Source organism: Micromys minutus (assembly GCF_963924665.1).
Source record: "Micromys minutus genome assembly, chromosome: 2".
Classification (NCBI taxonomy): domain Eukaryota; kingdom Metazoa; phylum Chordata; class Mammalia; order Rodentia; family Muridae; genus Micromys; species Micromys minutus.
Window position 1 is genome coordinate 71,822,623 of NC_137971.1, and position 16,169 is coordinate 71,838,791.

The window sequence follows — 16,169 nt, forward strand, 5'->3', positions numbered from 1 at the left end:
GTACTGGAGCTTGAATCCAGGGACATGAATGGAGGTCAAGGCTTCCATTGAGCTATAAAAGAGTAAATTTTTTGTAACCTATTTTAATAAGCATTTAATAACCCTCCTCTTGCCCACTACCCATCAGAGGTAGTGAAAGAGAAAAGTTATTAGGATATGGGGAAGTGGACCTGTTAAGCAATAGTTCTTTGGGGAGTGAGCTCGGTCTTCTTTGGCAGCAGTTCAGTCCTGTAGCAAACACCAAATATGACTCAGCAGCTGCAGACCAGTCCTGAAGATAGCCAGACACCTTACAAGTGAAAGGAAAAGGCTAGTAATTTTCCACCAAGGTGCAGAGTAACCCCTCCCCTCCAGGAAGGAATGCTTTAATCTTATCTAGCCCCAGGTCCTGTAATGTCTCCAGGGCACCAAGCAGCCCTTCCTCCTAGGAAGAAGTGTCCCATCCTTATCTAGCAGCAGCCCCTGGAATGTAGGTCAAAGGCCCTGAGATGCAGCCCACATTGGCAGCACCCAATATATCACCTTCAAAGTCAACTAAACCCACCAATGCTTGCATGCCTAATCACCACTGCTGTAGCCCACCCTTTACAAAGTGTATAAAAACTGTACTAATGGGATAGCTCAGGGTTGCCTCTCCTCTGGATGTAGGTCATCCCCAGCGCACTGGAATAATAGACTTTTTGTGTTTATATCCCTGATCTCTCGTCTCATCTATGGGAATCTCCCGCTAGTTAAGGCTCAATTCGAGTCTTACACGTGATCCAGCAGCTGTAATTTGATCCTGAAGAAACTGAAAGGCTTGTTAGTCACCTGAGGTGAGACCGTGTAAGCAACAAGCTGCCGCAGGAGCCTCAAGAGCGGTTGTTTGGCGAGTTCCTCTCTGGTGTTACCACTAGTGGAGAGCAACAACAGTATATAAGGTGAACCAATGCATGTGTGTTGTTAGCAGAGAATAGGGAGGCGGAGCAAATCAAACTAGAACTCACTGCTTGCTGTCTCCCATGGTCTGTCAGGTCATATTTATAGTTCTTCGTCACATGTCCTTTCCCATGCCTGCTATATCCAAACACCCTTTCACCTGTGTGCCCCAGCAAAACATCATTTGACAGAACTGACTTTCCGAACAAACTGAACCCAGCTTCTCTGTAAGAGCAGCAGGTGCTCTTAATGACTGAACCATCTTTCCAGGCCCCTCACAGTGTATTTTTTTAATTGAATAACTTTATTTTAAAAAACAAAGATAAATGTACAGATTTTAAGCATTTTTGCATAAAAGTATATGAATACATTTTGTCAGTACTTGGTTTTTTTTAAAGGCTTGATAGTGTGCATTAAGATCTTATTAATTACAATGAGCATAAAGTACATGTAAAACAAGATGTAACCTGGAAATAGTCAAAGTTTTCTTGGTGTGTAAAGATTAAGCATAATGGTTTTTAATTTTCTTTTTTTTTTTTCTTAAACTTCATATAGTCTGTGAGTTGTTACTGGGGTATTCAGAGCTTTCTGCGGTTAGTATCCAATTATCAGTGACTGCATATTATGTCTGTTCTTTTGTGACTGGGTTATCTCACTCAAGATGATATTCTCTAGATGCATCAATTTTCTTAAGAATTTCATTACAGTGCATTTTTAGTGTTGCATATAAGTGTCCTTATATGACCTGTCCTTGGCTAAGGGGCAGGACATGTGCAAGGCCTTTCCTTAGGAATCCATTTTATTCACTAATGTCCATGTAAGTCCTGGAGATTGGCCCAAGGCCTGTTGAATTGGTCACAGAGAGCTGCATGCTAGCCATGGAGGCTTGCTTTTGTTGCACTGCTTGGAGATGGAGCAGCTGCCTCTACAGCCACCAGAGATACCGCCCCTGTCCCCTATGCAGCAGCGGTGTGTTACTGGCTTGACATAGCACACATCATCTCGGTTTCCTTGAGTGGCCAAGCCAGTGACCCAAGGTGTGATAGGGACAAGGCCATTTCAAGTTGTCAGTTGACTGGAGACCTCAATCTCCATCATGACGGCTCACAGCAAGGCAGGTGGCATCTGTCCAGCAGGAGTGCAAGAGGACCCAGAGAATACCAGACAGACAGATAGACAGACAGACAGATACCAACCTTTCTTAGTTTCCTCTTTGGAAGAGGTAGCCATCACTTGGACACTTTGCCAGTCACCAAGCCTAACCTACAGGGGACAGGGATTGAGCTGACAAGTTTCAACTGTCAACTTGACACAACCTAGAATAATCTCGGAGGAGAGTTTCAGTTGTCCAGATTGGCTTGGCTCGTGGGCATGTCTGTGGGGGACTGGCTATCTGGATTGTTAATGGAGGATGGAGCCCATTGTGGATGGCTGGCTTCAGGTTTGGGGTCCTGGACTGTATAAGAATGGAGGTGGCAGGCTACATTCATTTCTCTGACTGACTGTGGATGTGATATGACCAACTGCCCAAGTTCCCGCCTTAATTTCCCCCATGGTGGGCCGGGACCTGGCATTATAAACCCAATCTGCTCCTTCTTTCCCTGTGCTGCTTTTTGTCACAACAACAGGCACTGTGGAAGGGACCATGGAAACCAGGAGTGTGAGCCCTGCCTCAGAGGTACCCTACTAGCCTTCCCCATAGATAGGGGAAATGGTCACGTTTGCACTCATGGCCTGCCCAGCACATGTGATTGACTCAGAGTGTCTCCGACAGCAGTCAGGGACAGTCAGGAATTGGAACGATGCAACCCAGCTTCCATAAGAACTCAAGAACCTGGTGGCCCTAGGTGTCTGTCAGAGAAGCAGCAACGGATGCGGTTCATAGATGGGGCATGAAGCCGACTTTGGAAGAGACAGGACCATAGATGCTGGAGTTCTGAAGAGTGGAGATGCTATGGGAAGTAGCCTGCTGCTGACGTGGTTCTGCTTAACAATTCTGCTCTGTCCTCACAGCCGGTGCCCCTTTGTCTCTACTGTCTTCTCTTTGTGCCAGCTAGGACCCTTCTTTTCCTTTCTACTCCTCTCATCCCTTAGCAGCTGTTTTTGGAAAGGCCACTTGGCATTTGTTGTCCCAACCTCCCTGTGGGTTTATCTCAGACATGCAACATGATGGCCACATAAAGAGGGGGTTTGGTGCCGCCCTGTTCCTGACAAAGCAAGGCTTAGGAAGGTTAAGGAGAAGGTCAGAGGCGGCTAGTTTGTCTGCATTTGTTGGCTGTTTGGGTAAGAAGCTCGGGTCTTTTATTCTGTTGTGTTCTGGAATGTCCACTGTGCACCTGTCTATTTTGAGGCCCACAGATACCTGACACAGGTTCAGGGATTATTATCCCTTTCCCACACGTGTCACCCACAAGACCTAGAAGATGTAGGTCATGTCACAGGGAAGAACAATAGCATTTTCTACACCCCACTGTCCTGTCTCCAGTTTTGTCTAATCCATCTCTCATCCTAACAATGCCTTGCTCTTTGGGAGCAGTAAAATATATTTCTAGAATGCTATGCTTGGAGTCCCAGCAGGAGGCTAGTCATCAGATAAAGCTACATCAAAATTAACCTATCTTTCATAAGGTAAGTTAATCACAATCATAAGCCCCATGATAAAGACCGGAAGCCCTTTCCTAACTGGACGTCATACAACACACAGAGCGTGTGTGAGAATAGCCCGTGCTATATAAATACCACAGAGAGGCAGGTGCTATGACAACACATTGTAGAGCATCATACATGTTGTGGCCCAGAGCTCCTTGAGCTTTTCCCCAAGTTCTCTATGTGAGTACACTGCCACTGTCTCAGACACACCAGAAGAGGGCATCAGATTCCATTACAGATGGTTGTGATCCACCATGTGGTTGCTGGGAATTGAACTCAGGACCTCTGGGAGAGCAGCAGTCAGTGCTCTTAACCACTGAGCCATCTCTCCAGCCCGTACATTCTCTTTTTTAAATGAACTATCTTTTTTCCTATTTTGAACGGCATGTCCCTGGGGGTATCCATTAGCAGTGGGACATGAGAACCTGAATGCTCTAGTGGGTGTCCTTTGGGACTCAGATCTGTGCCCATAACAATAGTCTCTTCATATCTCTCAAGATACAATGACAATCCCAGGCCACACTATTGGGTGCCATGGTATCCTGTAGAACTGAACCAAAATCTCTTGTCCCCTGTGCATTATGGACATGACCTGGGGCTGGGCCTTAGACTCCTATGTTTTTTCCACTGTAAAAGGGAATGAGAAACCATATGCCAGGGGGTTCTGGTGAGAAGCAAGGAAGCAAATGAAAGTTTTATGGCTATGCTCAGCACGGAGGAGCTGGGTGCTGGCACGGAGGAGCTGGGTGCTAGCACGGAGGAGCTGGGTGCTGACACGGAGGAGCTGGGTGCTGGCACGGAGGAGCTGGGTGCTCAGCACGGAGGAGCTGGGTGCTGGCACGGAGGAGCTGGGTGCTGACACGGAGGAGCTGGGTGCTGGCACGGAGGAGCTGGGTGCTCAGTCCTGCTTTTTGTTGTTGCAGCTTCTTTTATTTCTGGAGTGATGGATGTCGGGAAACCTTCAGGACCCGTTTCCACATAGGCTCCACAGGAACCCAGCAGTTGTTGCAGTCTGGAGTGCTCCTGACCCCTGTCCAGCTTTTCTCTGGGGAGCTCCAAGCAGGATCTTAGCTGTGAGGCTTCTGCTTGTTGCTTAGGTGCATAGAAAAACAAATATTGTTTTAGAAACATTAATAATTGAGACGTTTTTCAGCAGAGAATCGGTCCGCATTAGGAGAATTGAAAATTACGACACCAACTACGTCCAGCTGACTCCCTGGTGAATAATTCATGTGGTCAGAGTCCACAGAGGCCCCGGGAAACAAATCCTTGGTGTCCGTCTTTCTTGCCATTGGCTGCTCTATCTTATTTTTCGGACCCCTCTTGGAGATGGGGGCCCTGTCATCTGGGGAAGTGGCAGGAGCGAGTGACAGAATCCTATTGGCGTTTTCTTCTTGCTGTGTGACTTTTGATGAATCCAGCCCCTCTGTGAACAGAAGCCCTACTTGGCATCACCCTAGGCTCATGTGGCAGGAGAGGTCTAGAGTAGCCAGCAAGGCCTTGACTCCACAGCTTTTGTAAGATGGCTCTCTCACACTTGGTCACCTCTTCTTCTTTCTCCCAATGCACCGTTACTGTGGGCTGTGACAGAATCTCAATACCAGGGGACAAGTATGGTGCAGGGTCACCCAGACAAAGGTGGGCATGAGCAGTGTATGTGGTAAGGACATCCAGCTTTGGCCTTAGGGTGACTAGTGAGGACTTTCTGGTGGCAAGTAGACCTGAACTGGACCCTGCTGGTGAGAGACACAGGGATTTTGCTGTTTTCTGTTGCTGTAGCACAATGCCGGAGGAAGGGTGACTGATAAAGAAGAATGGTTTATTTGGCTCTTCCTTCTGGAGGCTGTGGTGTCCAAGAGTGTGGTTTTCCCATCTGCTCTGCTTCTGGTGAGGGCATCTGTGTCACAACTTGGTGGAAGAGGTGAAAAGGCCAGGGGACCTATGATGTGAGCAAGCTGTGCTAACACGACAGGCTCTTGTAGTAAGTAAATGTCTCATAAAAGTCACAAATGAGAATCTAGCTCAGAGAGAGGAAAAGAGAGGGGGAGGCATTAACCCTACACAAGGACCATCACAGACACCCCTGCAAGGCCCAATTACATCTTAACACCTCATTGTGACCAGATTTCAGCACGAGGTTAGCAGGGATACACCACATCTAAACCATATGGGTGGATAGGGAAGGGAGAAAAGGTGTTTTCCACGGGGAAACACTGTAATAATAGAGACCCATAAGAAATAAAAAAGGAAAGAAAGAAAGAAAACCCTTCCATCCTGCCTGTGTGGAGGACAGTGTAATGGGCTGGGCAGAGGCTGGGGTGTGAGAAGGCTTCAAGGGTTTGGTTTTATTGCATTTGAACTTTTCGCTGTGGGCAATGGATGAAGGCTAAAGCAGGAGCTACCGTTTTGGGAAGATGTCTGTAGTAGGGAGGAGGGAACTCTACAGCCTTTGTCTAGTGGTGAGAACTCTTGGGTTGGCTTACACCCTTGCAACCTGTGGTCGTCTCCAGCCCCTTTGAGGACAAGCCTTTCGCTATTTCCAATGTCTACTTGCCTCTCTGATCGTTCTGTTGCTTCAGCACCCTGTTCTCTGTGTTAGGTAAAAGTTGGGGGCTTCGGAAGTCAGCCACCTCCTATGCTGAGTGGCCAGTTCAAAGACGGCCGTTCCTGCGGGCTGAGAGGCAATACATACGTAGATATGTACATACATACATGACATGGAACAAGTGTACATATATACATACGTACATACGTATATGACCTGACATGGACATAGGAGGAGGGACTGCGTGAGAAGAGGAGTCTAAAGGGAAGACTATGGTTTCATTTCTTATAAAAGGAGATAAAGCAAAACAACAACAGCAGCAGCAAACCTGGACCACCCAGCAATCTAGCCTTCCCTAACTCCCAGGGAGACACGCCTAGGTGAGGAGGCCAGTTGTTCATTTCCACCCATGAACAGCCATACTGAAAGCAGCCTGTTTCCCTCACTCCAGGATGGTCAAGGTCCTGAGGGTGCTCCTGTCTCTTCAGCATGACATCATACCCTGGACAGCATCATTTACCCACCAGACCTCCCTGTAGACCAGGCTTGTGACTCTGAGGCTCCAGGCCAAGGAAACATGAGCTCATTACAATCACAACCCCAGGAGGCTGGTAGTATGACTGTCCAGGGAAATCCCCCATGAACAGGAGGGGCATAGGCCATGAATCTGGGCTATAAGCAGCCGTGGGAAAGTTCATGCTTCCATGCTATCTGAATGGGCTGAGCAACCCTCCTCTCCCTGCCAAGGCTCAGTCAGGTGAGCTGAATACCATCCTTCCTCTTCAAGTTCTGGCTTCTTCATGCCATCCACTTAGTGGCAGATGCCAAGGTGGGTTGAACAAGGCATGCTGGGAGGTGTCTCAGAGATCACCCTGATCTGGGATCTACTGTAACAATGACTAACTTTGGTTGAAGACCTGCTATGGGCTGAACCAAGTGTTCTGTCCAAACTGTCTTGTCTACTGACCTCCTGAGGCAGGACTGCCTTTTCATTTTATGGGGGATCAAAAGGCTGCTGAGAACACATGCTGTCAAACACAGTTTGTAAATGGTAGATCAAAGATTTGTACCTGAAGAGTCTCTATCCAGGGTCTGTTTTCCTGGCTGCTATGAAATCCAGAATTGGAACTCAACACCCTGTGTTTACATTGGCCGACATGTTGTATGTGAAAGATTTTTTTTTATCAGAAAGAAAGGGATTCTGGATAGACCTTCACAAATGCATTTGATTATCCTTTGAGTAGGACAGTGGTCCTGGATCCATGTCAGCTCATCTTACAACCTGAAGATGATATCCAGCTCCCAGATAGCATCTGGGTGTTTGTGTGTGTGCCTGGGTGTGATGGCTTTACCTTCTGCAGTCTCTAAAACTGATGTGGGTATTTCAAGAATTAACAGGTGGTCATGGTTTGACTAATTCTCCTTAGATAGACTTCCCAGCGCTTGGATCCAGATGGCTCGTTCCAGGGTGCTTATTAAACACCTGCTGAATACAAGGCATGGCTATCAGTACTGAGGACACCATGTCAAAGCCACTGGGAACAGAGTGCTATTGTAGCTTCTTTGGATACAACTGTGGCCATGCACAGTCCTCCCATGGAGTTAAAGGTTCACGGGGGAGGCAGACTGTAGTTGAGAGTCACACAAATCCGTCTCATCTCACATCTCTGAGAGTATAGACAGGCAAACAAGCTGGATATAGCCTTGGGGAGAAAACCTTCCCAGGGCACAGAGACCCGAGTTGAGTTCTGAAGGAGGCATGGGCAGTGATCAGGGACGGAGAGCTGGGCATATTCCAGTCCAGAACATTGGTACTGCAAAGGGCCTGGGGTGGGATGTGTGCAGTTGAAAGAAGTGAAGATTCCACAGAGAGTGAGGAGATGGGGTCGAGACCACAGTGGTCACAAGGACAGGCCTTTTGGTGGCCATGATGAAAATTCTAGCTTGAAATGGAGGAGAATGGTCACATCAGCCCCAGCTTTGCAATAGTGTTCGCACACAACCTCATCTGCAGCTCAGAGACCTGCAGGTTGGCACCTGGCTGGGCTCAGCTGGTGGCTTTCAGGTCTGGCTGGTGCTTAGCTCACCTTTACTAGGCTTGTTTATGGGTCTTTCACCCAGATGCCATCTGAAGTGTGAGCGACTGTAGGGCTGGAAGGAATGGGAATTGGGAGCTACAGCATCACCTTGAACTTGGCTATGGCCAAGGCTGCTGGTGGCTCCTAGATACTCACCACTTAGCATTTGTATAAATATCTATATATATATTTGTGTTTCTCTGGCTAGACATCCAGCAAGAGCAAAGACTGAGAATTTGGTCCCTCCTGGTTGGGGAAGGTAGTGCAGAGTGATTCTATCTGGGGCGATGGGAGTGAACGACCTAAGCTGTTCGCATCACGCCTAATCAGAAAGAGGAACACACAGGCCGGAACTCTGGGGTAGATATAACCTTCAAAGGCCTACCCCTAATGACCTATGTCTACCAGCCAGGGGCTCCTTCATAAAGACTGCACAGCCTTCAAAGTGTTACTGCAAGCAAAGGATAGAACATTTAACACACATGCCTGAGGATACATACAGATTTACACATGGACACCCTGGTGGTGTGGGCTCACATTCAGCACATTGGGTAGGAAAGGCTGGAGCTGGGCAGGCTCTGCCATGTGGCTCTCACTCCAGAGTCCCTCTAAGTTGAGGTTGAACCAGGCTTAGGTCACACCCAGATACTTCCCCTCCTCCCATTCTCACCAGTCTTCCCTTGTCACTGGCCTCCTTGGGGTACAAGCTGGTACAGTCCCCAGCTTGGGCCAGCTTTTGGAGGACCCAGCCTGAGGCATTGTATGCACTGAGCTGCTGCTCAGGAGGAGCCCGTGGAGGAGCTGTTGTGTGCTTATCTCTGGAGCAATAGGTACTCCAACAAAGGAAAAAGATAAAGTACCTCCTGGTTGCAGGATGAGGCCAAGGGTGAATTTGGGAAGGGAGGCCTTGCTGAGGTCTATGAGGTCTACTGGCCTTTCATACTTTGCTATTTTATACCTATATAGAGTCTTGGGGTCTCCTTTGTCTGCTGGTCAGGCAGAACTGGCAAGCAGCTCTCTCCCCAGCTCAGTTAATAATTCAGGAGCCAGCACCTACAGCCACCCATTACTCTAAGCCCACCGACACCCTCAGTGCTGGGGCAATGGACAGGAAAGGAAAAATCACCTGTCTACTTAACAAACACTCTCTTCACATGCCTGCCTGGTTCCTCTCCTAGGGTGGGAGGGATTCTGAAGCATCTGTGACATCACACCATACTCTAGGCCTTGGAAGGTGCAACTTGCTTCTTTAGATTTGGCTGTTCATCCAACTTCTGTTCAGGGATGCTGAAGACACAGAACTGAGTGTTGGAGAGGTGAAAGATGAGGTCAAGCTGCAAGCACACAGGCCTCAGGTAGGAAGGAGAGGTGCTATGACCAGAGTCCCCAAAACCACTGGAGTATGCAAATACCTTTAGAGCAGAGTGTCAGGGTGCAGAGTTTAATGGTTAAGGTCAAGCACTCCAGAGCTACATTCTGCATTTAAATCCCAATCTCTCTACTACATACACAGAGCTATCCATGCCTCAGATCCCCATAGGTAAAGTAATTAACAATGGTAGTTACATAAATTACCCTTATCTATGATTAAGGAAAACCCCAAACTACAATACAGTGAACAAATTGACAGCAACTTTCAAAATATGGGAAATGAAGGGGAGACAGATGGAGAAATAGAGGAGAGAAGGAATATATGTGTATGTGTATGTGTATATGTATATGATGTATATGTATATGTATGTATATGTATATGATGTATATGTATATGTATATATGTATATGTATATGTAATGTGTATGTGTATATGTATATATATATGTGTGTGTGTATGGCAGAGAGAAGGAAGATCTATCTGTCTGTCTGTCATCCATCCATTCGTCTATATCTGTATATCTACCGAAACAGACAGGCAGGCAGGCAGAGAACACATAGCAGTTAAGACTGGAGTTTGGATCCCAGAACCCTGCAAATTCTAGTACTATAGCACTGTGAATTTGGATCCTGGAGGGTTGCTGAGACTTGAAGCGGGCAGGAATTGGGATGGGGAAAATTACTGAGTTTTGTTTGAGACAAATTCTTGCTATATACATGTGACTTCACAGTCACAGTCCTGCCTTTCTGGCTTTCTTGGGTAATAAGTTTCACACTGCTCACTGGCAACTCCAAACATTTTCATTTTTAAATAAAGTCACTCACTGCACTATCCCAAACTCAAGTCCCAGAGTTTGATGCAGTGAGCTGTACAGTTCCTGGTGACACAAACTCTTGTATCCAATGGTTCTAGAGTTTAATGTGTAAACTAGGAGCAGCGCAGGTGCCTTTCAGCCAGAAAGCACACGCACAGTGCACCACTCTCTGCAGTGGACTTGGTCTGGGCTGATTCTCAGTGCCTAAGGAGAGCTAATGCAGAGAGACCTCATGCTGTATGGAATAGACCCGGATGCATACAGAGCATCAGGAAGCTGCTTGGCACTCTATGGCAGGGGGAGGGGTGTGGGACTGGATGCGTTTGCCACAGTCACAGTGGCACATTAGCCAGGGTGGGGTTTGCTACATGCACCTTATGGGAGGCTCAGGGGTGGAGGTTGATAAGAAGGAGGTGATGGTTTATTGAGATGCCAGGGGTGAGGTAGCGAGTTGCTGGGAAAGTGCTGGTGCCCCCCCCCAGCAGCTGAGAAGTAGAAGCAGATGCTTATTTCAGGGAGATCCCTGTGTCCTTTTAGGACCCTCCCTTCCTCTCATTTGAATTTGGGAGCATAATGTAAAGCCCAGGAGACTGTCTTCAGACTTCTAGCTTCTCTGTACAGAATTTATTCTTTTCAGTTTGCCCACCCCCACCTCCTTGGCCCTGCTTTTTTTTTTTTTTTTTCCACTCAAGGTTTAAAGGCAATAAAAAGAGACACATTCCCCAGTTCTGGCTTGAACACAAACATCACTTGATGCTGGCATTTAGATTTTGAGTGTCCCTCAAAGACCCACTGTGCAGCACCATTAAGAGGTGGTTCTACCTTTAGACCACCCTAGAAGGGGATATTGGAGTCATAGTTTCTTTTCCTCTCCTTCCTGTCTGTGATGCTGTCAATAAACCTCTTCTACTACATGCTTTCCCATAATGCACTATGCAGCACAGGTCTAAAGAGGCAGGCCAAGTGAACATGGAAGGGAGGCATGAAACACTCTGGAACAAGTTGCCCCCACAAGCCTCATCTTCAAGCTGATCATTGCAGGAATTTTGTCATCAGCATGAGGCTGGCACAGTCTGGGAACTTTAAAAACTGACACGCAGTCCACAGTGTGAGGCAGCCTAGGTATCTGGAGTTTTAAATGGTCTCCAGTGATTCTGATGAGCAGGTGTAAGGGATCCACTGGTTCAGGGGACCTGCAGGTGCAAAGGATCCACAGGTACAAAGGACCCACAGGTGCAAAGGACCCACAGGTGCAAGGAACCCACAGGTGCAAAGGATCCACAGGTACAAAGGACCCACAGGTGCAAAGGACCCACAGGTGCAAAGGATCCACAGGTACAAAGAACCCACAGGTGCAAAGGATCCACAGGTACAAAGGACCCACAGGTGCAAAGGATCCACAGGTACAAAGGACCCACAGGTGCAAAGGACCCACAGTTGCAAAGGACCCACAGGTGCAAAGGATCCACAGGTGCAGGGGACCCACAGGTGCAAAGGACCCACAGGTGCAGGGGACCCACAGGTGCAAAGGATCCACAGGTACAAAGGGCCCACAGGTGCAAAGGACCCACAGGTGCAAAGGATCCACAGGTGCAGGGGACCCACAGGTGCAAAGGACCCACAGGTGCAGGGGACCCACAGGTGCAAAGGACCCACAGGTGCAAAGGACCCACAGGTGCAAAGTACCCACAGGTGCAAAGGACCCACAGATTCAGGGGACCGACAAGTACAGGGGACCCACAGACACAAAGGACCCATGGGGTAGGGTACCCACAAGTGCAGAAGAAGATGAAGTTGTAGGTTGGGTGTCTCAATGGATAGGAGAAGTGTCAGGGACTGGTGGGACACTGCCTCACACAGGGTCCTGCTGGGACAGTTGTGTATCAGGATGTATCTGTGGTGAGGGACATGAGAGGTTGTTTGGGGAAATGACCAGGCTTGGTCTTGGTGTCATTTTTAAGAAGCTTGTGGATTCCATGATGAGAGATACAGTGCTGTAGCTCCCACAGTTCCATCTCTACCTGTGTACTCATCTTTCTGATGGGAGAGGAGTGACCAGGCCTCACAGCTAGGCATGCAGAACAGGGGGCCTCAGTGCTGCAGTCGGGTCTCTGTACCCCACTCAACATATGTGTGTGTGTGTGTGTGTATACATATATATACATATATATGTATACACATACACACACATACATACATATATATATATATATATATATATATATATATATATATATATATATATACACAGAGTTTGATGTTTGATGTGAAGTTTCTTCCTCAGGACCAGGCACTGGACCAGGAGCTTGCTGGCAGGCAGAGTGGACTGGCCAGTAAGCCACAGGGATCATCTCACTCCCATCTCTTCAAGACTAGGATAGCTGGTATATGCCATCTTGTTGGACTTTCGTTTTTTTTTTAAACATGGATTCTGGGGGAATCAAGAGTAGGCCCCATGTTTGTATGACAGAACTTTGCCAGCTGAGCCATCTCTCCAGCTACTGATCATATAATGAAATGGAGTCACAGGGGTGAAGCCCTCATGAATGGGATTAACATCTTTGTGAGATGCACCAAAGACAGTAGTATCCTTGCGCCCTTTCTCCCTGTGATATTGCAGGAAAAAGGTAGCCATCTATGATCAAGTGGTCCCTCCTGTCAGTGCCTTGACCTTGGACTTCGAAGCCTGTAAGAAACATGGCTCTGAAACTGTATTTTACCCCAGGTGGCTGGCTTGGCAGTGGCCCAAGTGGTAGCTATTGTTTCTTTAGTGAGTCTGGGCTGCCTTCTCTATGACCTGGATAGGAAGACACACACGGACCCATGTACATGTGACCTCTCCAGACACCATTTATTGTGTTTGGTGCCCCCTCAAATTTCCTTCTGGTGCCCAGTGGATGCTTCCATTGGCTACCCCTGGCTTTTTCTCTTCATGCACCCACTTGTTTTCCGAATCTACGTGCTTAGCCGGGGGAAGGGTTCCACTGTTCTGAGAAGGGAAGGGCCAGAGTCTTAGTCCTCTCATCCAGGTCTGTAGCACTCATCCATGGTGAAGGGTTCCCACTCCGGCAGTTCCTGCAGACTGGTCTCTGGGTCTGTGGTGGTGGTTACAGTGACAAACTGCCACAGGGAGCCTGGTTCCAACCGTCTCAGCAAAGGGCTGTCCCTGGCTTCTGATTTCTGCTTTTATGAAGCCAACACAGAGACAGGAACAGTGCTCTCAGCCTTTGATCCTGGATGGAATGTGGGGTACGGTTGCCTTGAAAGAATTAGACAGGGAAGCACAGCTCTCCAATGGATGATGTTCTTTGGGCACCTGAGTCCTTTGACACATCTTCTCAGAAGTTTTCTAGACACTTTGCCCCTGGACTAGTGGTACTCTCAGTTGCTTTTGATGATCCCCGAGATGGGCCAGTTGGGAATCATGGACGTTCTTTGTGTACAGTATCTCTAATACGTGCCTGCATGTTATTAGAGCTCAGCAGGGACAGGGTTCCCCACGGTTATAGATCCCCATTCAGGGTCCTTATCATTCCAGATGCTTCTGGACCTGGGCCACTCCCAGTATAGGTGACATGCTTCTTTTGAGCGCATGGCAGTTGTAAATGGTGCTCAATGTTTATGATGGGTTCATCATGGAAGATTCTACCTTCTAATGGTTCTTAAAACAGTTGTCAATTGTCACTACCGATCTTGGTGCTGATAATTTGGACAGATCTTATGGATAGCCTGTGCTGAGGTTCACGGTACTTGACGCTCTTTCTACGGGGTGGTTTGATAAAGATGGCCTGGTGTGCATGGTTCTTGCTCCATCTCTTCCCACAACACCTCATACAGACAGCCACTTCTCAGCAGATGGTCCTGTGTATGACCTATCTGTTGATGGTCACGGCCATAGAAGGCACAGCCTCCACTTCTTCAGTTTTTCCTACTTAAGTCCCAGGTGAACCGGTGTCTGTTGGGCCCTAGTGTCTAGATACCAGCGGCTGAGAAATCTCCTCATAAAGGCATGGGCTCCTGGGTGGGCTGCTCAGCCTGACTGGACTGGCTGCTGCTCTCCACAGTGTCCCTGGCCTTGTCCTCCTCCTGGAGGTTGGTGTTGCTTCTCGGCTCCCTCTGCTCATTACAGTTTACCATAATGTTCTGGCTGCTGCTGGCCTTGCTAGAGGACCTGATGCTGCTGCTGCTGCTGGTGGTGGAGCTGAGAAGGCCACTGCTCACCTGGTAGGATAGGAAACTGCTGCCTGGGCTGAGGAAGCTGATGCTGCTCATGCTGCTGCCTCTGCCGTCTGGCAGGCTGGTCTCACTTTTCCCCTCCAGACTTCTGGGTGCACTGGCCTTTCCTGGCCAGCCTTCAGATCTTGAATGGGCTGGGATGGGGCACAGGGACTAGCTCGCTGCTGCTCTCCGCCCGGGTGGTGAGGCGCTTCGTCAGCCTCACTGTTTGCTTCCTGTTAACCAGGTTGTCCTTGCTGCTCTCCGTATCGGCTTCATAGCCACTGCTCGACAGGTCAGAGGTGCTGCACTGTGTGTTCTTGAGGCTCTCAGCGCTTTGGAATGGTCCTGAGGTACTACGGACAATCTTTAGGGGCTTCTGAATGGTTGCTGAATGGCAGAACCCCACACGTACCTGGTCCTCTACACTGGATAAAGATGAGCTTGACTTTTTCTCTTGAGCATTGCAGACAGAAGACCCCCTGTTTTCCACCTTGATGGGTGGGGGCAGTGGGATTGGTTTATCCAGGAGGGGGCCCTGGAGGCCTCTGAATGTTGCTTGTGGCCTGTCTTGGGGAGAGGTGGCTCAGGGTTTGTTCTCATTGGCCAGCTTGGTTCCCATGGTGATGGCACCTGTGAGGTGGAGGCAGGGTGGGTGGGAGAACAATGCCTCTCTGACACAACTTAAGTCACTTCAGTGATAATGGTCAGCCTGGGCAGAAAAGGGGCTAGTGGCCATATTGGAGTTCTAGTTGTTGTAAGGGAAGACCCACCTGAGAGAAGCTTAAGGAGGGAGGGTTTGTTTCCTTGCTTCTGAAGGTCCCAGGCCACCATGACAACCAGCACACAGAGGCAGGGAGGACATCTGAGCCATGGGTTTTGTCATTTTCCTCTGCATACACTTCATGCTCACAGACCAAAGGGCTGATGCTGACATTGTGGGTGATTTTCTTTCGGGAAACACATGTGCAGGCACCTACACTGGGCTTCTCTATCCACCTGGGTGCTTCACTGAGAAGACCAGGCACTGTGTGGGGACTGGATGGTTTCAGCCTGCTTTTCAAGCCTCTGTATCCTTGATGAAGAAATTATGAGGACTATAGAGATTTGGTGAGCTTAAACCCTAATTCCCTTCCAGACCTCCAAGGTCTTGCTGAGCCAGGGTCTCCCAGTCTTGGTATAGCCATTTCTTTTGTATCCTTACACATCCAGTCATGCTGGTCGAGTCTTCCTTTCTCTTGGTAATTCTTTGGTCTTCAGAGATGGCTCAGTAGATAACTGACAACCTCTTCCTTCTCACATCACTGAAAAAAAACCAAGTTCCCCTTCTCAGAACAGGTCTGTTCAGAAAGCAAAAGACCGTTGATAGGTGCTGGGGAGTGTTTTAGGGTTTCCATTGTTGTGAAGAGACACCATGACCAAGGCAACTCTTGTAAAGGACAACATTTAACTGGGGCTGGCTTCCAGTTTCAGAGGCTCAGTTCATTATCATCCTGGTGGTAAGAACCACGTTCCCATGCACTTGTAGTTATAATACTCCACAACATGCATTTAGTCCAACTTCAAAAGTCCTACTAC

General features: G+C 48.3%; 1 protein-coding gene across 1 annotated transcript; it reads right to left on the reverse strand.

Annotated features, from left to right (window-relative positions):
* Positions 1-14,679: 14,679 nt before the first annotated feature.
* On the reverse strand, positions 14,680-15,425 carry LOC308417663 (protein TNT; the record flags this gene model as incomplete). The annotated part of the gene is given in 3 exon segments (XM_080913002.1): positions 14,680-14,730; positions 14,734-15,161; positions 15,365-15,425. Coding segments are annotated over 3 exon segments (540 nt in total).
* Between the last annotated feature and the right edge of the window lie 744 nt (positions 15,426-16,169).